The 24,271-nt window shown below is 39.0% G+C and overlaps 1 protein-coding gene across 1 annotated transcript in view; it reads right to left on the bottom strand.

The window, feature by feature from the left end:
- Nucleotides 1-2,404: 2,404 nt before the first annotated feature.
- Nucleotides 2,405-24,271, bottom strand: part of LOC105439513 (deleted in malignant brain tumors 1 protein-like) — a 37,353-nt gene continuing 15,486 nt past the window's right edge. The window contains exons 2-6 of the mRNA XM_030983653.1: nt 12,897-13,217; nt 8,881-9,192; nt 6,689-6,997; nt 4,764-5,087; nt 2,405-2,748 (exon numbers count right to left, since the gene is read on the bottom strand). Coding sequence (XP_030839513.1) covers nt 2,405-2,748; nt 4,764-5,087; nt 6,689-6,997; nt 8,881-9,192; nt 12,897-13,217 — 1,610 coding nt within the window. The remainder of the gene's footprint in view (nt 2,749-4,763; nt 5,088-6,688; nt 6,998-8,880; nt 9,193-12,896; nt 13,218-24,271) is intronic.

Here is a 24,271-nt window from a genome sequence, read left to right as displayed (position 1 = left end):
ACATTGTTCACAAACGGTTGCATTAACAAATGTTAGGGTAGTCTACAATATGGCCTATTTAATTTTGATCTCCACCACACCAACTTGTTACTTGCTGCCACCTAGTGGCGTACGCATGATTTTTTAAAGGGGGGAGGGTTTAAAATCGGGCCCAAAATTTCGCAACGACTCAGCCAGCCGCTAAATAAGCGGGGGGGGGGGGGAGGGGTGGGGGGTTAAGCGTACACTTTTCTTTTTTTTTGGAGTCCCAAAAAATCGCAACGACTCAGCCAGCCGCTGAATAAGCGGGGGGTTCCAAAAAAACATACATAAAACATATACATACAAAAAACTCAAAGGGGGTTTAACCACCCCCTCCCCCCCCCCCCCTCCTTCCCCTGCATACGCGCCTGCTGCCACCCAAAGATGGCGTGATCATTACATTAGGAGGCCCGGTGAAAAAATGCTAAGTGCTTAGGCTGGGCTGGGCTGGTGGCGTCTTATTTTTTCTTACCCTAGCGCTATAGCGAGCCCAGATTTAGCTCGCGAAGGAAACATGCGCATGCGCACTCCCAAAGGAAACCAGCGGTTGCGCACATGGAATCCGGTAGGGCTGTTAATAGGGTGATAGTAATTATAAAAATCAATTTTTTTTTTATCAGGACAGCGTATTATTAATAGAACCTTGGAGTTGTCTTGAAGATTTTTTTTCCCTTTATAAATAGTAAATGAAGCAGAAAATAATCATATTTTTTTGTTTGTGTGACCTCTTTGCAAGCTTTCGTAGCTTGGAACCTGGGAATAACAAAAATGTATAACTCCGCGCTATAATCCCACGGCGACCCCTACGGCCTGTGAAAAATAGAGATACTCCCTAGGGTGACCCTGTGGCCATAGCAGATCCTCTGCGGCCGTCGCAGGTGTCTTTCGATTTCGGGAGCCTACGGCCGCCGTGTCCTAACCGTAGAGCAAATGTGACTAGACTAACTTTGTTTTCATTAAAAAAAGCGTGCAATAGTTTCCATTACAACAGCCTATCGATTGATGAACAGGTGAACCGAACTTGAATTAAATTGAAGGTAAAAATCTGTATATTGTGGTGGCTTTTTTACGGCCATTTTCGCGAATTTTGCATCTAACATTGCATTTAAAGCGCGTGAAAACGTTTGCAAAATTATTTCCCCAGTTTAATGTGCATGTAGAGTCAATGGAGTGGGGATGAGATAACCAAACCAAAAGACGAAGTAGTTCAGTGGCGCCTTAGTGTCGCTAGAGTACACTAGGGCCCTGAATTAAAGGGAATCAAAACCTTCATATTAAATTACTTATATTTTACCTTACTTGCAATGCACAAGTTTTGTAGGTTTGCATTGCGAAACAGGTAGAAATATGCACAAATTTACGGAAGTATATTATAAGTAGTCCTTACAAGGACTTTTTTGTGGACTGAAAGAAAGGTCATAACGTTTTGAACAACATGCTCCCTTTCTTTCAAAACTCTTGCTGAAGATCCGAATATGTTTTTTGGAAGATACTATGTCCCTTTTTCAACCAACATTAAATTCTGTAGAACTTTGCAGGAATTATGATTATGTCATGTATGTCCTATCTGTGAAATTCAAACATTAGCAGTGTCCTTAGTATGCAAGGAGAACCGTTCACCTTCTAGACTTCACTGTCAAACACTATTGAGTGTCTGACTGACATCTGTTTTTCTTTGGTAATAACATACATAAAATATTGAAAATTGAAAGGGTACATGAGCATTTGTCTACATCAATAACCCACTATTTGTAATTGCCAAACTAAACTAATTGAATCTTTGTGCAGCACAAAACATACGATCATTCGGTTAAAGGATCTAAAAATCAGACTATTACCTAGGTGATCGCAACTTCTTGTGGCGTGTGCATGTAATCCAGCTAACAGTGGAAGTTACAAACTGATTCAGCCGAGGAGGCAGGTTCGAAACTGAGTCACGTCTTTCGGATGGTGACGTTGAAAGGTCGGTCTCCAGACGTAAAAAATCATATCTGATTGATACACGTCTGTAAAAACCCAATACACACACACACACACACAGACACACGCAATCGCTAAAGTCGATTCGACAACTCATGGTCGCTATTTCCCCACTAAAAGCCATTTCCAAGCCTATTCGTTTTGAGAGAAGTTCTAAATTAGTATTGTCTTTCAAATGTCATTGGAATTTAACCTTTTTGTTTGCCCTGCAAATTGGACATAGTACATTTAAGGACTATGTACACGGTGTTTCCATACGTGGAACTTTTATAAGCCTTCTATTCTAAATGCAATGCAGTATTGTATCTCTATATATTCTATAAACTAAACTGATTTAACTCCCTCGAAAATTAAACAATAATTTATTGTTATTAAAATATTGATGCTGTTGTTTGTTGTTTTGCTACGTGTTTAAACAACAATTACCATTTTCGATGCATAAGACACCAACATCCTCCGAGTGGTCGCAGTCATGGGTTTCGTAGTCACTTCTTCGACAATGGCCTATGTTTGGTTCTGTACCCTCGCATTCCACTTCATCCAGAACAATAGGTCCAGATCCTAGTCCAAAGGCAGCGCAACAGGAGAAGTTCTCCGCCCGTTCGTAGCCGAGCATTCTGCAAACCACGTTGGCATCATTTTGGCCCCAGTTGTCATCACACACTGTCCCCCAAGTACCAAGGTATAGAATCTCAACACGGCCTTCGTTTTCAGATCTTCCGCCGACCAAACGCACCCGGAGATCATCTGAAATCAAATGACAACAGTAGGGACGTTTAGATTTGCACGACAAGATCGTGGACCTCTACGTGTGACATCCTCTTCAGGCAATGTGACGTCTTAAAGGCACTGGCAGTGACCGGCAGATTGCCTTAAAAGGATGTCACACGTAGAGGTCCACGTTCTCGTCGTGTAAATCTAAAAGTCCCTAGTATCACGTTGCCGACGGAAGGTAGACTGGCGACGCTATTACTGCTATTAATATGGTCAATATTTCTTTAAAGAAGAAACCCAAAGAGACATTTTTAGGGGTAGATTCTTAACTCCTTACTTGCCAGATATTCTTACTAAAAGAACAGTTTCAACGTATTTTTCCATTTATTTTCTTATTTCTTTGATAATGATTTTTTTAATAAATATTATCTAACAGAAGTTTAGGGTTGTATAATGGGGATGGTAAGTGATCAGTAAATGTGGTATTCACAATTGAAAGTTAAAAGGGCTTACTGCTAATTGTTTCTCATTGTTTGCATGTCAAATAAAGTGTTCAAATGCGAGCCAAATTGCGTCTCAGGAGGGTCGATGGTAGATGGTAGATGAGAGGCAAATGAGGGATTTTAGGCATAGGGATTGCCAGTGTTGGTTGGTATACATTCTATTTGGAGGCTCCATGCTTCACTCAAACGCAAGTGGGAAAAGAATCAACTATTCGTACAAAAGCTTAATAAACAAACTTCCAAATTTAAGTTCTTTGAAGATTATTCAATATTATGAAGATGAGAGAAATATTTATTCTATAGCTGGTATGTAAAAAAATTATTTTTACTAAGTAACAGTCACTGTGTGAACAACAAGGAGAGAAACGTTAAAGTATTCTATTTCGTTTAAGCCTCGGTCACAAATGCCATTACGAACTGCTACGAACGCCGTACAAACGATTTTCAGACAACGGAAATTCGGGAAAACAATGGAAAAACAGGGAGATTCGTACGAATTTATCGTTCGTACAAACCTTTGTGACCGTAGCATAAAGTTAAAGAAAGACTTCGTTTCATTGCATTGTAAAATGTTTTGTTTGACTCGATAAAATAGCCTATGGAGGGCTAAAACGTTTTGGGTTTTTTTGGTTAAATTTGGGAAAACCGTGTACTGCCGGCAAATGCTCACAAAGCAGCGGATATCGCACAGTGAATATAGTGCCCTCATCGTTCAGTGCGTGGTATAAATGGGGAAATCTTGAACCTGCTGTTCTTAAATATTTTAAAAACTAATGGTTTATAATATTTGTTTGATATATTTGCAATGTGGAACGTTTCTTTACATGACCCATTCGTCATAGATTTTGAAGATAACTGACCCACAGTATTATTTTCCCCCAAAATCTAGGTTGACCGTAGGTTGACTTTGAAAGATTTTTCCCATGCATTTTGAACACAATGCCTCCACGCATTGATTTTTACTGAGAGTTACAAGCTGCTTTCAAAGTTGTGTCTGAATGTGCTTGGTCGAACGAGCACTCAGGACAGAGACTAGGATCCATCACTTGGAACCTTTGTGAGTCACAAAAGCTCCTAGTGACGGAGTGCTTAAATTGACTAGGACTTGCGCTGCACCGAAGCACATGCTTAAAACTCGACTTCCAATTATATTGAAGATCGTAAAGCTTTCTGGGCATAATATTAATGCTTGTATTTACGCATCGATCCCGCCATTAAGAGGTCAGATGAGATGGTGTGAACACCGGTCACTGGTGAGTTAAACGCCATGGTAAAGGGACGTTGTTGTACGTAGGGGAATGGGTCCTTTAATGCTTTTCTTCTTCTTTGTTTCTTTGTTTTTGTATTTTGCTGCCTTTCCCTACTCGACTGTCCCCCGCTCCGCTCTCGAGCATCTTTACCCTTTGTTAGCCATTCTACATCGGATTGGCACGTGATCCCTTGTTCTCTTTTAGCTACGCCACTAATAACAAGTGGGATGTCATGTGACATACCATGAGACATCCTCTCGAACTTCTTGACTTTTCAATATGGTTTAATTCTTACCCATTTTTAAGCATGAAACTCCGAGATCGGATGTATGTCCACAATAAGTGTGACCCAAATCAAAATAACGATCACACTCAAGAAGATTCGATTCTTTTCCAGAGCATCTCGGCCAACGTAGTATTACTTCCCCTGTCCCACGTCCGTATGCTGCGTTGGTTGAATATGCTATAGCCCCGACGAATCCTAACATTCTGCAGACCACTTCCGAGTCCAATGGGGTCCAGTTGGAACTACAGACGGTACCCCATGACCCGAAGTAGAATAATTCAACACGACCTTGGCTCTCATCCGGACCGTCTGCGAGGCGAACCTTGAGTTCAGCTACAAGTAGAAATTACAAAATGAATTTCAACTTGTGAAACAATATTATTATTATTAAAAAATAGAAAAATTAAATTAAACCAAGCCATGTTACAGATATGGCTTGAAACAATAGTTTGCCAAATTTTTCTTGTCTTCAAAATGGCAGATCGCACGCCCTACTAACATGGATCGGGTCTGTAGAATATATAGCAAAGTCTTCCACGCAGTCAGTCGGCGACGTGTAGGTCAGCATAAGTGTCTTCTTTCGTTTGAGTTGTATGCATAAACTGTGTAGTCTTTGCATATGGGCCAGAACACTTTTTTCTTTATTTCTGGCATTTTTGTTATAATAGCCTAGCTGCACTACATAAAATCTGTATCAAACCAACGAGATTTTACAAACTGGGAGTTTATTGTATAATTGGTGCAGTTGCCTTCTTTTGACAAGTGTTTTATCTGGGTTTTCTACAAGTAACTAACTGTTAACTGTTAACTAATTTGTTGATGTTTACGAAATTATCTGGGCTTTATAAAAGCATTGATTTTTCGTCAAATAATCCCCATTTGCGGCTGGCTATGCACGAAAACGGCCACTGAAAGAACATAAAGTGAGCCATAATATTTGGATGATGATATCAAGTAATAATAACCGTATCCGGACACCTACCCCCTGGACATCCACCCCCGGATAACCACCCCGGTCAACGTCCCCCTAGGACAACTACCCCCTAGGGCAACCACCTTCTAGGACGAGTACCCCATCCCCCACCCCCCCCCCCCCCCTCCCCCAGGACAACTACACCCGTTGTTGTTGGCGCTCAGTCAGATTTGACTATTTACGCCTAGTCTAGTCATTGAGCGAGCTTATCAATCCTGCGGATCTAGGCCACTCAGATACACAGTGTACTTCTAAGCATGACGTCACTTGAGTTTCCATGTTTTGGCCGATGTCGTTCTGTCAGGAACGGGCAAAGAAACTTTTAAAACATTTTTTTTTAAATAAAAAAAAAATAGAACAGAAGCATGCACTGGACATATCGACGGATAGACAGTGACTTTACATAATACGTTTGTAGTACACAAAAGCAAAAACAAAAACAACACACAAAAAGGGAGGGGAGATAGATAGATGGGGGGGGGGTTAAGGATATCGTATTTCTTTGTTTGTCGTACATATCTTAATATAGTTCGTTGATTCTTTGAAGAGAGAACATTTTTCAGGCTTAGTGGTATAATTCTTTGTCGTAGTTGTACTCTTTCTCTGTCGAACGACACCCGAGACAACTACCCCCTTATATAGTTCTACCGGGGGTAGTTGTCCTAGAGGATGGTTGTCGTAGTGGGTAGTTGTCTGGGGGTAGTTGACCGGGGGTAGTTGCCCGGGGGTATTCGTCCTAGAGAGTGGTTGCCCAAGGGGATACTTGTCTTAGGGGGTAGTTCACTGGGGTGGTTATCCGGGGGTGGATGTCCAGGGGATAGGTGTCCTAGAACCAATAATAACACGTAAAATAAAACCTTCTGAGAGGAACATGATTAATTTCGTGCTTTGAAGTACAATAACATGATTCATAAGTATATTTGTTTCAGGATAGGCCGCCTTTAATACAGGGAATATATACCTTTTCCGCTGCATATAACACCAACGTCTTCAGAATGCTCGCAGTTATGGATCTCGTAGCCGCCATGTGTGCATTGTGCGATGTGCGTTTCTGACCCGTAACATCCGACGTTGTCGAGGATGATATCACCTGTGGCTTCTCCGAAGCGCACCATTGCAGAAGAGACTCCAGTATAACCCAGCATTCGACAAACAACGGTAGCATCTTTGATATCCCAAGAGTCATTACAGATTGTACCCCATGATCCTTGGTAGTTCACCTCGACTCGCCCTTCATTGGCTGAAGCTCCGTCAACAAGACGCACGGGAACTGATACAAATGAAATAATGTTGTATATGTGGTCTGAATGTATGCCAGATTGAAAAGAAATTGGTTTAGAAATACACCAAATTAAAAAGAGAGATAAAATCTTGGCAGACTAGTACTTTTAAAGAAAGCAGAACATTAGAAAAACAAAGAGGGGAATATTCTAATGAAATCGGACAAACAAGCAAATTATATTTAGGTTCAAGTTCTGATCACGTATAGGCACTTCATATTAGTTGAATCGGTAATGTCACTGTGACGTAGTTTGGGACAACTTTCTATTAGTTTCCTCACACAAAAGGAAGACATTTAACGGAAGGGGTCATGTTCATGATGTTAACGAACCTTTTGAAAGTGTACATGTATATACCTGCTCTTTTCGAAAATTAGGGTACTCGTCTACTCGATAATCCCAAAATAAGGTGCGTATTCAGAAACCATACTGTACCTGTTCTCACACAAAAATTGGTCATATTTAGTGTATAATGTAGACATTTGCATCATATGTATCGACGATGTTCACCTTCGCTAACAAGTATTACACCTGCGTTTGACGTATTTGTTTTTGTTTCGTTTTTGTGTCCGTCATGTTTATTCGACTCCGTAATCTCCAAGATTCAGTTATTAATTGCTTCCAAATAAATTCGTTTTCCATATCTGTAACTAAATAATTTTGCATTACAAGCTATTAAAAAAATGTCAAAAATATTTCAATGCTAATTTTTCTGTTATATCATAACGTTTATTATTGTGATTATCTTGTCATTAAATACATTATGTGGAAAATAAAATAAATTCGGTCTGCATAGAGTGACTACTACTACTACTTATTTCGATGTCCATCCCTTCTTCACCATTATCCCGTCCCAGGCTGTCATGCTATCAAGCAAACACTTATTGTGATAGCCCTTCTTCTTCTGTATATATATAACTGACTTAGACCCCTGTTACAGTGAGCAAAAGGCCGGGCCAGGCCTTTTACTCACTGTAACAGGGGTCTAATAGACTGATAGTGTTTTACCAGTTACATTTTCCTTCAATGTCAACATTTCTAATACTATTATGTTGTGTACACGTTCAACAAAATTATTTAAGTTTGTACATGTTGTATCGTTAAAATGAAATTTGATTTGTACGTTTTGCAGAAGAAAATAAATTCAATTCAATTTATAAAAACAAAATCAAAATCAAAATTACCATGGTATAGCGTCCCCGATTTTGGCAACTCTCAAAAGGATACAATTTTATCTATGTATATATATTTTGTTCAAGTCAATATATTTACATGTTTAATACAGAAATTATGTTTGTCATTATTTTAAGGATCCGCATTTTACAAGCTCTGCTTTTCAGTGGATCCCTCCATTTCCACAGGTTTACTCCTTTTTTTTAACTTAAAAAAAAACAATATACTGGATATTTATGTATACATTCTATTTCACAACTTTAAACCATGTAAAATGTATTATATTATTGAATGTTGTATTGTATATCTTATTTCCTATCAAATGTACTGTTCTGTTGGAAATGGCAGATAAAGCTGAAAACTGAAACTGAAAAACAATTTAATGGGATCTATTTATTCGGTGGGGTTTAACACGTGAAGTCCATGAATTCAACTAGAATCAGTTTACTTGTAGGAATATAGGCCCTATTATCTAAATTGGAAATAAGGCGAGAACAGAGTTAGCTTTGGTTTTACACCGTCCTCCTGACAGTTGATACTTGAAGGGAGTGTCGGCGAGTTGCTGTCATGGAACTAATGTCCTTTGTAAGACTTTAATCTTCATTGATTTGCCGCACTCGACCCATGTGAAGTAAATGGGTATCTGACAGGAATTAATTCCTTTAAGTTCTTGTAATATTATTATCATTGTTATTCTTACGTTTAATGCACGTTACTCCTACGTCTTCACTGTGTCCACAGATGCGTGTTGCAAATGGATTCTGCATACAATGTCCAATCGTCACTTCGTCTCCCGTACATTGGAGATTATCCAGGAGAATGTCCCCAGTTCCTTGGCCGAATGCCGCACAGCACGAAAAGGATTCCGCGAAGGTATTACCTAGCATTCTACAAACTACATGCGCATCAGTCATACCAAAGCCATCGTCGCAAACGGTACCCCGTGATCCTTGATAGTAGACCTCGACCCGACCTTCTCTGCTGCTGCTCCCGTCTCTCAAATAGGCGTTAACTTTTAAAGGAAAAAGAAAAAGAAAAAGAAAAGCAATTCGAAAAGGAATAGGGGAGCATTGTAAAGCAATAAATGGGCTACCATTACCTATTTTTGTGAGATAATGTAAAACTGAGTATCAAATTTCAAAGAGCATACAATTCAAATGACAAATCGTCTTTGTTGGATCAAAATCGGTTCAGAGATAGTCTAGTTCTGGACCCTATATTGATTTTTGTTATTCGCCGACTATAAACGACTAAGGATCGCGCCATCACTCGGCTTAACGTTTATAGTCGGCGAATAACAAAAATCAATATAGAGTCCAAAACTAGACTAGTTCAGAGACGGCTGAAAGATCCATAAATATAACCATTTCTAATGTTTTGGGTCCCCTACAAGTTTTTGATAGTTTTGCAGCCAATGCCAATAATGGCATATTACGGTTGGCTTTTTCGTGTTGGTTGTAGTATGCACAACCAGCCGGCCCGTGTATTGTTATTATTAATTAATTAATTAACGGTCACCGTATTTTTTTTGAAGTGGAGCTAATTTGGTATGATCGGATTCAATCTAAATTTCACACATCTTGGGGTGTAAAATTACCTTCATAGCAATTTAAAGATCATAAATGGGCACTAGAAATGTCATAAATAAAAATAAGAGCAATAACATTGCACTTTGAAGGCATTTGCGGTCTTAACCAAGAACTCAACTGTCCCTTTAACCAAAGATTTGTTACTGGTTACGCGCATACCTCCGGTGTCTAAACATTTCCGTTTTTAACACGTGTCCACTAAACCATGATTGTTTTTATATTGCACAGTTATCAGTTGCACAGTTATGTTGCTACAGCCTACAAGGCTAATTCCATAGTACTGAACACAGCTCCAGAAGGATGTGCCTACATGTACTCTCTCGTTCCTTGTCTCCCTTCTTTCCTGTCCCTTTCACTTCTTGTTATGTTATGTCAATCTGGTTTATTTGTGCGTTTCCTAATTATTGATATACTATTTTTGCAACTATAAGTTATAGGGTAATGCAATCCACAATCACAGCTTTTCAACAGTCCCCTCCATGACCAACTTGTTTAATGTGTCTGTTGTACACTGCGGAACAATTAAAGTTATATTGTTAAGTTTAATTGTTTTACTATTAACAATGCAACCCTATGTATTTTAGTTTAGTTTGTTGGAAATGGAAATAAATCAAATGGTCTGAAATATATATTGCTAGAGCTATAGAGCGCCGTAATGGCAGCCATGCTAAAGCCAGGGTAATAACCTGGAGCGCCTAAAGTGTCAAGTCTGACAGATATGAGCGCTATACAAGAACCCAATATTATTATTATAATAACCTATTTTTGACCCTTTCTGATTTGAATTACATTTCACATTGTCTACACATCGACAGCGGTTAAAACTATTGCCGAAGGTGATCTCAAAAATAAACCGTGACTTGAGTCGCAGTAAGCAGTCTTATATACCACATCCCGCGTGACAATGCTGAATATATCAGAGTTGAGAATTCTCGCACTTTTATATATACATATATATATATATATATATATTGAATAAGGCAGACCAATGGAACATGGTTTGTACTACGAGTTTCATGCCTTGCGAGCGATCATCAGGCAACTGGTAGCATTCTTAAAAGTACACGATTAATACAATACAATGCTATAACATTTACTCATGGGTGAAGATGATATTGTAATTGCTCAGGTACTGCGATGGATTTCGAAACATGTAGGTTATGGGATGGGGTATCCCATAACAAAAGACTCTTGAACAAAAGACCAGAACTCATCTCCAATTGCTGCCATGTAAACAAATTGTACCTCTGCAACTTCAAAAGAGACTATACTTAAATAAATTAATAAATATTTATGTACTAGCACCTTGGTGGAGACTATTTTGCGATACCCTATCCATCACAGTGCCTGAGCAATTACAATAGCATCTTCACCCATGAGTAAATCGTATTGTATATATTGTATTGTATTAGTTAAGTCTTATTTTGGACGTATTTGCACCCAGGTTGTAGAGTAATCGTGATTGCCACCAGTTGCCTGATGATCGCTCGCAAGGCGTGAAACTTGGAGTAGCATCCATGTTCCATTAGTCTTCCTTATTCAATATATATATATATATATATATATATATATATATATATATATATATTGCTCTGCCTATAGGTATTGAGCACTGTACGGAAGGATAGAGCAAAGCTAAGTATATATATATATATATATATATATTAACAGCATATGCCTACCAACATGTATTTGCATGTGTATTTGTGACACTGTGCGCATACCCATTACTAGGGCGCTTTCGCGTAGACGACGGGAGAATTTACTCAACCGACATAGTCCTGTACTATATGCTCCCTTCTTCATTATGTAACCTGTATATAGAGCGCTTTCGCAAACACGACGGAAGGTTAAGACGAGGGTAACCGAGCTCAACAATCAATCTGCGCATGTGCGAACCAGAATTGTCTCCGTCTTGTTGATTTTCACGACCGTGTTCGGCCATACTAGTGTTCGTTCCCTAAACTCGACGGAAGAGCTGTATCGCCGTACATCGCCGTGTAGAGCTTTGCCCAGTAAATATGAAAGACACCTTAAGTTCATAGCAGGATGAAACGTCCCCTTAAGCCTATAGAAACAACTATGCCTCGCATAGCAGTCAATATATCTATATTATATACCTTACTGTAAGAATCTTTCCTAATCCTGTCATCTGACTGGATGAAGGTGAAGTCGTGTTTATTAACTATGCCGCAAAAATGCGGGAATAGTTAAATTTTGCTGCGATCCCCATTGGTTTCCGTGTTTAAAATATTACTTTGCGCGAGCTCGAGCGCGGATACCATAATCACAGTGTGATTTGATCGCTAAATGTTCCTGTTCTACTGGAGCACAGTTTGATGATAATTTGTGAATGTGAGGACCCCATGATTGGTATATAAGTGAGTCCCAAATTGTATTCTTTGACTCTTTTGCGGTCTACCAAAGATATATTTACTGCTTTAATATTCGAGGCATAGTTGTTTCGATAGGCTTTAGGGGACGTTACATCCTGCTATGACCCCTTGAGCCTAAAGAAATAACTGTTAATATCATATCAGTCAATATATCTATACTATTACTACCAAGCCTTCAATGGCGAATTCCTATCCTGTAGTTTTGACCAATCAGAGGCCTAAAATGTTTATGTGCGGTATATAGTATACAAATAATGAATGGCTATGAGTTCAATAGTGCGAATATTTGCATGAGTTGAATAGAATTAACCTTAATCTTTCAACGAATGAAAATATTCGCACTATTGAACGAATGAACGAATAAACATTCATTATTTGTTTTATACAACAATGAAGAAGCTCTAATAGAAGGTTAATCAACAAATTATGCTTACTCCTTATATTAAAGATAAATTAAAGTTGGAGTCAAGCTTCTCGATTACATTCATATTGCCTTCGCGTCAGATACACGCAGGGATACGCGCACGGCAGAGAGGTACGCAGTCTGCATATACCCAAAAATGCACGGCGAATAGTACCAAAAATGCACGCCCGTGCAAAAGAACATTGTGTGACCAACAATCCTCCAATCAAATGGCAAGGATCCACGTAGGTGTTGTATATAATGAATTATTTCATTCAGAGTAAGTACTACCCCCCCCCCCTAGAATTTAAAGACAAAATACAATTACCAATGCCGTCACACGTGACTCCTGCATCTTGACGATGCTCACAGTTGTGGGATAGGTAACCATTGTGTTGACAGAAGGCGATGTTTGACTCAGATCCCGTGCAATTCACATTATCCATGATAATTTCCCCTGTGCCTTCGCCAAAGGTTGCGTTGGTGTAATAAGCAGAAGCACGTGGATACCCCAATGTGTGACAAACGACGTGGGCGTCATCTAAATCCCAGTCATCGTCACACACTGTACCGTATACACCTTGGTAGCGAACCTGGACTGTACCTTCAAAGGATCCTCTCCCACCACGCAAATAGACCTGTAGAGGTTCTGTTAATATTAAACAATATTCATTAACATGTGTATCAAATGATTACCTCTTTAAATACCCCAATCAAACAAACGAGGGACCGAACAAGAAATTGCAACGCCACAAATGGCCAAGAATCGGTGGGTTTGATATCGTTTTGGCAGTGTGACTGGATAGTATCGATAAGGGTCACTGTCCAGCTTAACGTCGTATAGTCACTTAAGCATTATCAATCTAATACGTTAAAGGCAGTATATATTCGGAATTAAGAAGAATGATATTCATTAAAAAGTCAATGCATTTTGCATGACTTATCCTATAATTCGTTTAATTTGTTACCAGCATGCCCTTGTTTCACAGCATGCCTAGCGACACTAACGACAACACAGGTGTGCATCACGTACGCATTATCTAATCAGTCGTAGAGGCGTGTTTCTACATACAGCCTCTAACGTAACCATAACCCTAACCCTAGGAGCGCAGCAAGGAGCATCCGTGCATAATAGGCGTAGGCTTATTATCGTTACCCTTTGAATAATCTTTAAAAATATAGTTTTTTTTCCATGTCAAGCAATATTTATAGATTTTCTTAGCTTTCTTACTCAAAATTCAGATGTTTATTGATCCCAATTCCGTTAAAATTGGTTTCAAAATGAAGATGATTTAAATTTCTTTCATCATTATCACATTCATGGGGATTCAAACATTATTTACAAAATACTTTTTCACTCAAAAGGGCCGTTTTTGTTGTTGCGCCCCTCCGATTTAGGGGGTGACCGCTACAGAAAAATCTTTCGAAAAAACAAGGTGTGTTTAGTGTGTGTCCTAGTGGCAGGTAAACGCCTCTTTTTCTTACTTCCGCTCTCCGCTTACATCAATCAACCTGGTGTATTTTGTTGCCATTTACAAATGACTCATTGAGCATATACATGTGTAGCTCCGTTAAGTCTCATTTCACAACGCCCCCTATCGTCAGAGTCAGCAGCCATACATGTTAGCCTATGGAATTGTACACAAAAAAAATTGTTAAAAATTCATTTTTTGTTTAAACGAACAGCACATCCACCCCGACGTTCGTTATCACTAGCTCTTTCATTGGAACCCTCATGTCCCATTGACTTTTGAAAGTTTACCCACCGTAATTTGATCAAAATAGGTTGCAAGCTTGTCATTGCCTATAATACACATGTGAAACAAGTCGAACTTTGGACTCAGTTTGCCAAGCGATTTTAAGATTATAGGTCAACCACACGAAGGATAAGAAGCATGAATTATCATAGATCACTTCTGCTTGGTTCATTATGTCCATTTCATCCAACCCCCACCGTCATTTTTCCATTTAGTAAAGGCAAACATTTTGCCGAGGTAAGCAAAAACATGAATATTCATGAACGGTCAGACAATACAGCCTCTTAGTACGTAACGTATAGTGAATGGGAATGGGTGAGGATCCGTCCAGGAGGTAGAGTCAGTGGTTTGTGCTGGCCATGTTCCAGCGAGCGAAAATGGGACAAACAGAGCAATATGGGTGAATCAGCGGGTCGAGAAAATCTTTTGACTCGATCTATGTACTTTGCCCAGTTGAGCACAAACAGCTTTTGTGGAACATTCCGCATAGATGCTTAGACAAGGGCCATGTTCCAGTACAACAGTTATCAATAACTGTTACAAGCTACTGAAATCGTGGTATCTCATTGGCTGACAGCTAATTTGTCATAGGATTTTGGCATTTATTATTGATAACAAGTTTCATGAAATAGGGCCCTAATGTTGTTAGAATTAAGTTTTTGTAGACATTCGAACCAGGCGCGTACTAAGGGGGGGGGGGAGGGGGTCAATTCCCCCACCCCTTTAGATTTTTGTATGTGTGTATTTTTTATAAACCCCCCCCCCCCTCCCCCCTAAAAAATTATGCCAATGGCTGACCTAAAAAAAGTGACATTACCCCCCCCCCCCCCCGCTACGGAGCAAAATGTCAAATTATCAAATTTCGAGACACCCTCCCTCCCACCCCCCCCCAAAAAAAGTGTCCTCTTATCCCCCTCACCCCCCCCCCCCCGCTTATTCAGCGGCGAGCTGAGTCGTTGCGAAATTTTAAGCCCGATTTCAAAATGTTAAACCCCCCCCCCCCCCCCTTGAAAAAATCCTGCGTACGCCACTGATTCAAACAATAGGGACTTTCCGATTTGCGTGGACGGGGACGTGTGACTTCCTTTTAAGGCACTGGCAGTTGCAGTCAACGTTCTCGTCGTGCAAATCGAAAAGTCCCTAATACCAGTTCTGTATAGACTTTCAACAAGATCACATATGAGCTTGCATGCACAAACCGAGTAAGAGCCACGCCACATAGCATAACGTGTTTGGTTGCTCTAAAAGGCACACGAATTTAACAAACCCTCGAATAAATGGCTTGAAATCGTATTCACTGAGATTGAGACTGGAAAAAACAACGGCTTTATTCTCTTAGCTGTACTTTCTTTTCTTCAGTTTAAAAAATTATATATGTCGGGAGACCATGGTTTAGGTTAGACCTCCTTCGTGGATTCGGACCTCAGTGTATGTCATTGTGTGCTCTGATTTATGATATTACCAGAACTGTTTTTAATTAGTAATGCCTCTTTTCATAAGCATTGAAATTTGTGTAATAAAGAGAAGGGGAAAGAAGAAGGGTGGACAGAGAGAGACAAAGAGGAAATAAGGGCGGTGGAGAAATAAGAAATAGTCAGGCGGATGCCCGATCAAGGTGTGTACGTCTGATCCTTTTGAAAATGAAATGATCGAAAACTTTTTAGTCATGTACAACATGATGCAAAGGCATAGGCGCCGGAAGTGGGGGGGGGGGGCAGGGGGCCGTTGCAGTTGCCCCCCCCCCCCCCCCAAAAAAAAAAAAAAAAAAAAACTGCCCCCCCCCCTCTCCAAAAAAAAAACAGTAAAGGAGTAAACATGGTTTGTATTTTTAATCCAAAAGAACGTAACAATAATAAAAACCCGAATTAAATCACATATACAATTCCATTCAAAGAAAAAGGAAAGTTCACAGGGATTAAATTTCATAAACATTGCGCATGCCACCTATACGGTATTTATCAATGGAGGTCTCTATAATAGCGATACGCGCATATCGTGGACATATTGTGCAAGAATGGGAGAGCGTGTCCGTTTTTTTTTGTTATAGGGGTGAGAAAACATGAGGCCCTGAACGCTGGCGTACTGATGGGAGAGGGGTGATGTATTTCTTATTCGAAACAAGTGATATACAAATGTTGATGTTGTGACATGATTTTCCGGCATTTTTTCTCCATTTTTTTTGTAAGTCATAACTTTTTATGCGTTCATTGGAAAATAAGAAAGTCCCAAATTACAGTCAGGAGAAATACGCTTATTTAGAAACCTTTATGTCATGGTCTGCAAAGTGGCTTGGCTCGAGCCCCCCCCCCCCCCTCCTTTTTGAAAAGAGTATGTTAAAGAGAAAAAGAAAGAAAGGCGGAGAAAATATAAGTGACCTGCCAATGTCACAAATAAGGTATAAAAATGCTCATCTGACCGTAATTAAATGCTCAATACCCCAGAGCTTACGGGCGCTCCGCCCCCGACCCCACCAAGGGACCTAAGGCGGGCCCCTGGATGCTCATCTGACCGTAATAAAATACCTAAATCCCCGGAGCTTCCTGGGGCTCTGCCCCCTGGACCCCAACAAGGTCCCTAAGGCGGCCCCTTGATGCTCATCTGACCGTTATTAAATACCTTAAACCCCTGAGCTTCCGGGGGGCTTGCCCCCTGGACCCCACCAAGGGCCCTAAGGCGGGCCCCTGGATGCTAATCTGACCGTAATTAATTACCTAAAACCTCTGAGCTTCCGGGGGCTCTGCCCCCTGGACCCCACCAAGCGCCCTAAAGCGGGCCCCTGGCTGCTCATCTGACCGTAATTAAATACCTTAAACCCCTGAGCTTCCGGGGGCTCTGCCCCCTGGACCCCACCATGGGCCCTAAGGCGGCCCCTGGATGCTCATCTGACCGTAATTAAATACCTAAAACCCCTGAGCTTCCGGGGCTCTGCCCCCTGGACCCCACCAAGGGCCCTAAGGCGGGCCCCTGGATGCTCATCTGACCGTTATTAAATACCCCCAAACCCCTAAGCTTCCGGGGGCTCAGCCTCTTGACCCCTGCCGAGGCTCATGCCCTGGACCCCACGCCAATTTACGCTCTACCTGATCGATAATACTCCACTTTGAAAAACGTTCCGCGGGACCTGCATGTAACGTGTAAGACTGGTGGTGATGCAGATTTGTCGTCTGCCCCCCCCCCTTCCGAATGTTGTTCTCATTACGTTACTGCCCCTGGAATGTGAGCCCCCTGGGATTATGGATCAATGATAACTTGAATTGGAATACTCATGTGGAAAAGGTTTATGCAAAGGCTGAAAGTCGTTTGTTTCTCTTTGTCCAATTACGTTGATCCAGTCTTGTTCAAGACGATTTGTGTAGGTACTACAAAGCTTTCATAAGCTTGCAAATACAGACACCAGAACCCAAACTAAATGCCCTTCTCCCACCAAAACGAGAGACAAAATATAACCTTAGGAGAAGTAAACAAGTGAGTATGCCCAGGTGTTAAACATACCGATTTAAGAATAGTTTTATTCCTAGGTAAAGCAGGTGATTAGTGCAATACATTTTCAACCATTCGTTATTCTTTTGAACATTTTCCCCGACACCTGCAGCTGGTTTTTAATTATATATTAGTTTTGCTTCAGAGCATCAATTTGGAATAATTTGTCAGTACATTTAGTTATTACGTTATACCTTGACGTTCTATATAACTATGTTATCTATTTTTATATTTGGATACCAGGGTTTATTTGATTGATCATTGCAGCTTTTTCAATTATTTACTTTCTTTTCTTTTCCCCTCTCTTGCTCCCTTTTCTTCTCTATTCAAGTTTATGTTTCCTTTTTCCTTGTAATTATTTACTTGTAATATGATATACCCGAATTATTTGTAATGTTCTTTGTATTAATGATCTACATGTATTTATAATCTTAATTTACTAATTTGATTGTACTCAATTGAATAATGTTCATAATCATGTTAAAAATGTATGTATTATATCAATCCAACCCTTTGGTTGCTACGAATAAATAATGAATATAACCTGAGAGATGTTTTTTTTTTTCAGCTGGCCTTACTGGTACCATCATGCACTATAAGTAAAACTTCTTATATAAAAACAAAGATAAAGAACAACACAAAAGAACAACACGTGATTTTCTAAATAAAAAGGGAGAACAAAACCATAAGACTGTACTAAACAATGATCTGATATCCCGGGTATACGTTGCAACAAAATATGAGGAAATTACTAGCAGTGTACATTCACACAAAACAATTATACATGTAGGCAAGCCCAGTACTAATGCTTAAAGCTTTGTACCGTATTTTACCATCCCAAAATATTAGTTGTAACTCACCAACTGCATATACAGATGCTATCACATGCATTAACAGAAGCAAACCAATCATTCTAAATTCATCAGGTTCCTTCATCTTGTTAGGATTAATTGAAGAAGATCCCGATAGTGCAGATATTCGAGTATCCAGAGTTATGTGCTGGCTATTTCCTTGTTGTTGTGACTATTCCATATATTGACGCGCGATTTAATATTTGCATCGATGCTTTGAATCAATAAGTGCATGCGGCCGCATTTCATCTTCCGTGGGAGTTCAGATTGTTCCGAAAGTCAAAAGCACCCATGCATATTTCTGCAAATTTATGCAAGGTCTGTTCAGCTTTTCGAGTTTATGTTATGGTATTCCATGTCCTCAAATGTCATATGAGTCTCATTTTACGCGATTTCAAAGTCATACCAGGGGAATTACAACCATTTTCAAGAACCTTGTTTTCCCGTGTTAATCTATATGAGAGATGAGGAGTTGTCTCTTTTTCCCCGAATGCGCATGTCGCCATGTACAGTTTAATTTTTTAATTTTTCAATTTATTTATTTATTTCTGATATCTATACAGGGTGGCACATATCACCAATTTGGTGGTCTTCCATGAGGCCCTGTTTGGTAATAATGAAACAAATAACAGTATCAAAAACAAAATAGATAAATACATAATAATAATAATAATAATAATAATACATATGATTTATAAGGCGCCAAATCCATTTGATGGTCAAATGCTCAAGGCGCAGCTTGTGCAAAAGATGAAATACATACATGATACATTTATACAAAGTGCGATAGGAAAGGTACAGACATAAAAGGTTATGGTAATCAATTATAAGCTAAATTAAACAGATATTTCTTAAGATTGTTTTTTTTTTTACTTCAGCATAACTGCTATTCTTAATCCATTGAGGGAGAGTATTCCATAATGAAGGCCCAGCATGAGCGAAGGTTCGCTCCCCCCCCCCCCCCACTTTGTTTTGACCTTAGGAGTAACAAGTAAGCCAGAGTTTTGAGAACGTAGCTGTCTAGAAGGAAAGTAATGCTTAATCAAGCCGATGTTATACTGCGGAGCAGAACCATGTATACAGTGAAATAATAGCAAAATAATCTTGAAAACAACACGTTTTTCTAGGGCAACCAATGGAGTGATTTGAGGACTGGTGTGATGTGACTGTACTTGTTGGACAGGGTCACGACACGAGCAGCAGCATTCTGTAATCTTTGTAATTTTGCGAGTAGGTTGTGAGGCGAACTAAACAAAAGGCCATTACCAAAATCCAAGCGAGAAGAAATTAAAGCATGAGTAATTTTCTCAGTGGCACTACGGTTAAGATATTTACGAATAAAACCCAAATTGCGTAATTGATAACGTACTGATTTTGAGACATATTGAATTTGTGTAGACATTGTCATGTTCGAGTCGAGAAATACACCAAGGTTGCGACATACATTAGATAGAGTAATTTCATGTCCAGCAAGAGTAATTGAAGTGATGGAAATCTTCTCTAAGTCTTAGAACCATGCATACATTATAAAGTCGCATTTGGCGAGATTTAATTTAAGTGAATGTGAGTTTAACCAATTATGAACATCTTGTACACAAATGTCAATGTTATGGATAGCGCTGGCTGCATTGCTCTGATTGGGTTTGAAAGAAGTATATATTTGAATATCATCAGCATAAACATGATAAGAGAGAGAATGGTGATGAAAAATATTCTTCAAACCCGTTAAATATAACGAAAACAGCGTGGGCCCGCCCACAGAGCCTTGCGGAACTCCGCATGTCAGTGGTACAAAATCTGAAAGGCAGCCGTTTATCAAGACAGCTTGAGAATGGCATGACAGGTATGATTTAAACCATTCCAGGGCTTGACCTTTAATACCGAGTGACATGAGGGTATTCACCAGAACAGTGTGGTTAACAGTGTCAGAGGCGGAAGACAAATCAAGGAGTACCATAGCAGTTACTTACATAAGCATATAAACAGGTAAAATACAAATTAATTGGTTTCCCCTTGAAATAACTGATCATTCAAGAATCATCCTTGATCATTTACAAGAAATAGGTGAATGGAATTTTCAAATTAAATACAATTTTTAAAAACGTTCATTTAATAATCTGATATAGCTTAGCGCACGGGATACCAAAATAGTTATATACATATTTACATTCAATTGCTCTTTAACTAATACACTTAGGTTGTTTACAAGATAGCTGAAAATGGATACATTACATGTATGAATACATGATATAACGATAACCATGTCAACCAAATTTCACAATTTTGCAAATAGGAAAAAAATGGTCACTTTTACACGAAACCACCAAAAGTTCACTTACACGTCATCTACAGATAACGGGGCTTTTAGAGCGTGTTTAAAACTGTTCAAAGTAGGTGACATTTTGACAGGACTTTTAGGTAGGTTCCATACTCTAATTCCAGAAATTAGAGGACTATTTTTATAAGTGTCCGTCCTAAATTTGGGTACACACAATGCATCCCTTACAGCATGTCTTGTGTTGTAATCATGTAGTGAACTAACATGATGTAAATCTTGTTTTAAGTATGTCGGTGCCATGTCATGCATTGACGACATTTTCAAGCCCCACCTTTTTTAGGGAAGTTCTAAATTAGTATTATCTTTCAAATGCAGTTGGAATTTAACTTTTTCATTTTTTGGCCTGCAAATGGGACATAGTACCTTTGAAAAATACAGTTTTTTTCCATGTCAAGCAATTTTCATATATTTCGTAGCTTTTGAAAAAAAATTGTTTTTTGAAAGATCAAAAACTAAATCATGTTTCATACTCACAATTCAGATGTTTATTGATCACAATTCCGTTAAAATTGGTTTCAAAATGAAGATCATTTAAATTTCTTTCACAATTATCAAACTCATGGGGATTCAAAACATTATTTACAAAATACTTTTTTTTCGTCACAAGGGCCGCTTTTTTGTTGTTACGCCCCCTCCGATTTAGGGGTTGACCGCTACCAAAAAAAATCTCTGAAATATCGTGTATGCCTAGTGGCAGGTAAACGCCTCTTTTCTTACTTTGGCTCTCCGCTTGCATCAATCAACCTGGTGTTTTTGTTGTTGTCATTTTCAAATGACTCATTGAGGGTGAATCAGCGGGTCGAGAAAATCTTTTGACTTGATCTATGTACTTTGCCCAGTGGAGCACAAACAGCTTTTGTGAAATATTCCGCATGGCTGCTAGACAAGCTGTTGTTGTTACAAGCTACTGAAATCGTGGCATCTGATTGGCTGACAGCTAATTTTTCATAGGATTTGGCATTTATTATTGATAACAAGTTTCATGAAATAGGGCCCTAATGTTGTTAGGAATAAGGTTTTGTATACATTCGAACAATAGACACTTTTTAATTTGCGTGGACGTGGACGTGTGACTTCCTTTTAAGGCACTGACAGTCACGTGTGACGTCATTTTAAGGCACATGCAGTTGCAGTTCACGTTCTAGTTGTGAAAATCGAAAAGTCCCTTATACCAGTTCTGTATAGACTTTCAACAAGTTCAAGTTCAAGTTCATGTTCAAGTTCATTTTATTTCCATTTCTCGTATAAAAATACATTTAACAATACATTATACATATAAGCAAATATATAAATATAAATAATACAAAGAATATGGATGAGCCAGCAGAGGCCATTGGCCTTTCAAAGGCTGGGCTCCAGTGTCCTCAGATAATAATACAAAGTACAGAGAAAAGAAACAATGGGTAGTAAATAAATAAACAAATGAGTACAGGCTAATTAAATTAAACATACGATAGGAATTCCTTCATTAAATAGTTCTTGTATTTACGTTTAAATGAGGCAACAGATGGGCACATTTTTATATGGGTAGGTATTGCATTCCAACTAATTACTCCGGAATATTTAAGATCACATCAATGCAAAAACCGAGTAAGGGCCACACCACATAGCATAATGTGTTTGGTTGCTCTAAAAGGCACACGATTTTAACAAACCCTCGAATAAATGACGTGAAATCATATTCACTGAGATTAAAAACAACGGCTTGATTTTCTTAGCTGTACTTTCTTTTCCTAAGTTTAAAAAAAAAATTGGGAGACCATGGTTTAGGTTATATACCTCTTTCGTGGATTCAGACCTCAGTGTATGTCATGTGTGCTCTGATTTATGGAATTCAAATTCTTATTACCAGAACTGTTTTTAATTTTTAATGTCTCTTTCCAAAGCATTGATATTTACACATACATTTAAAAGACTTCTCCAATTGAAGTGAAAAATTGTTTTGAGAGGAAAGAGAAGTAGAATCCCCCATAATATCTTTCAAAGGTTCCTGCACTCAATGATTAATTATATTTCACAAGGTTCCTCGATTTACGCTAAATATTATGTGCAAACCATACTCTCAAGGAGAGTCAAAACATCCACACAAACGTTTGTCTGGAGTTATGATTTAATCATGACGGATTGACAAGAATCCATATGGGGGGGGGGGTTCCGCGGTAAACTTGAGAGGATGAGAATGAGAGAGGGACAGAGAGGGTAATACAGAGAACGGAAAAGAAGAAGGGTGGACGGAGATAAACAAAGAGGAAATACGGGCAGTGGGAAAAAGAGAAAGAGATAGACAGAGACAGGGGTAAAAGAAAGAGGGGGAGGGGGCAATATAGTTTGAGATAGAACACAAGGGGAGGCAGGGGAGGTATTGACAGAGGGGTGAAGAAGAGCTTGGGAATTCAAGAGGGTAATGTTGTTGTTGTTTTTATTTCCGTATAATAAAATCAGATACAAATACATATAAAGTAATCATACAGAGAAAAGGGACCGTATACGGCTGGTAGCCCATTTTCAGCTGCATTTATATTGTTGCTGCTGGTCTTACATGGGGGCAGTTTATACAATGTACAAAATATACATAATATTAGAAATTAACAAGTATCAGTCGAAAACATATTATAAATAATTGAGGAAAAAAGAAGGAAGAAAAAAAAACACATATAAACATACATAAAGAGGTACAACAGGGTGATTATAGTCTGTTTAAAGGTGGCAAAAGTGGGTAGTTGACGCAAATCAGGGGATAATTTATTATATTGAAAAGAAGCTCTGTACACGAAAGTTCTTTTACAATAATTAGTTCTTGGCTTAGGTAAAGAGAGGCTATGTTCATTACGGAGGGAGTATGGAGAGGGTTTAAACTCAAACATGTCTTTCAAATATTCAGGGGTCATGTTATGTAATGTTTTGTAAGTTAGGAGTAATAAATGGATTTTTTACCTTTCACGTACCATTTCCCAACCAAGACAGCTGTGAATTTGACTGGTAGAAGTATGCGAATAAGGGTTAACTTTTAATATGATTCTACCGGCCCAATTTTGAATATTTTTTGGAGTTGCATTAAACTGTTTCTGCTGGCAGATTTCCATACTACATCCCCGTAATCAAAGTGAGGTAATATGATGGAATTATAGATTAATTTCAATTCAGACATATTCACAATTTGTCTTAGTCTACATAAATAAATAACCATTTTACTTAGTTTGTTACACGTCTGTTTAATGTGAACATCCCATTTTAATTTTTCATCCACATGTACACCGAGATATTTAAAGCTCTTTAC

Source organism: Strongylocentrotus purpuratus, unplaced genomic scaffold (genome assembly GCF_000002235.5).
Source record: "Strongylocentrotus purpuratus isolate Spur 01 unplaced genomic scaffold, Spur_5.0 spur5_scaffold_13, whole genome shotgun sequence".
NCBI classification, from domain to species: Eukaryota; Metazoa; Echinodermata; class Echinoidea; order Camarodonta; family Strongylocentrotidae; genus Strongylocentrotus; species Strongylocentrotus purpuratus.
This window is presented reverse-complemented; position numbering and strand designations above follow the sequence as displayed.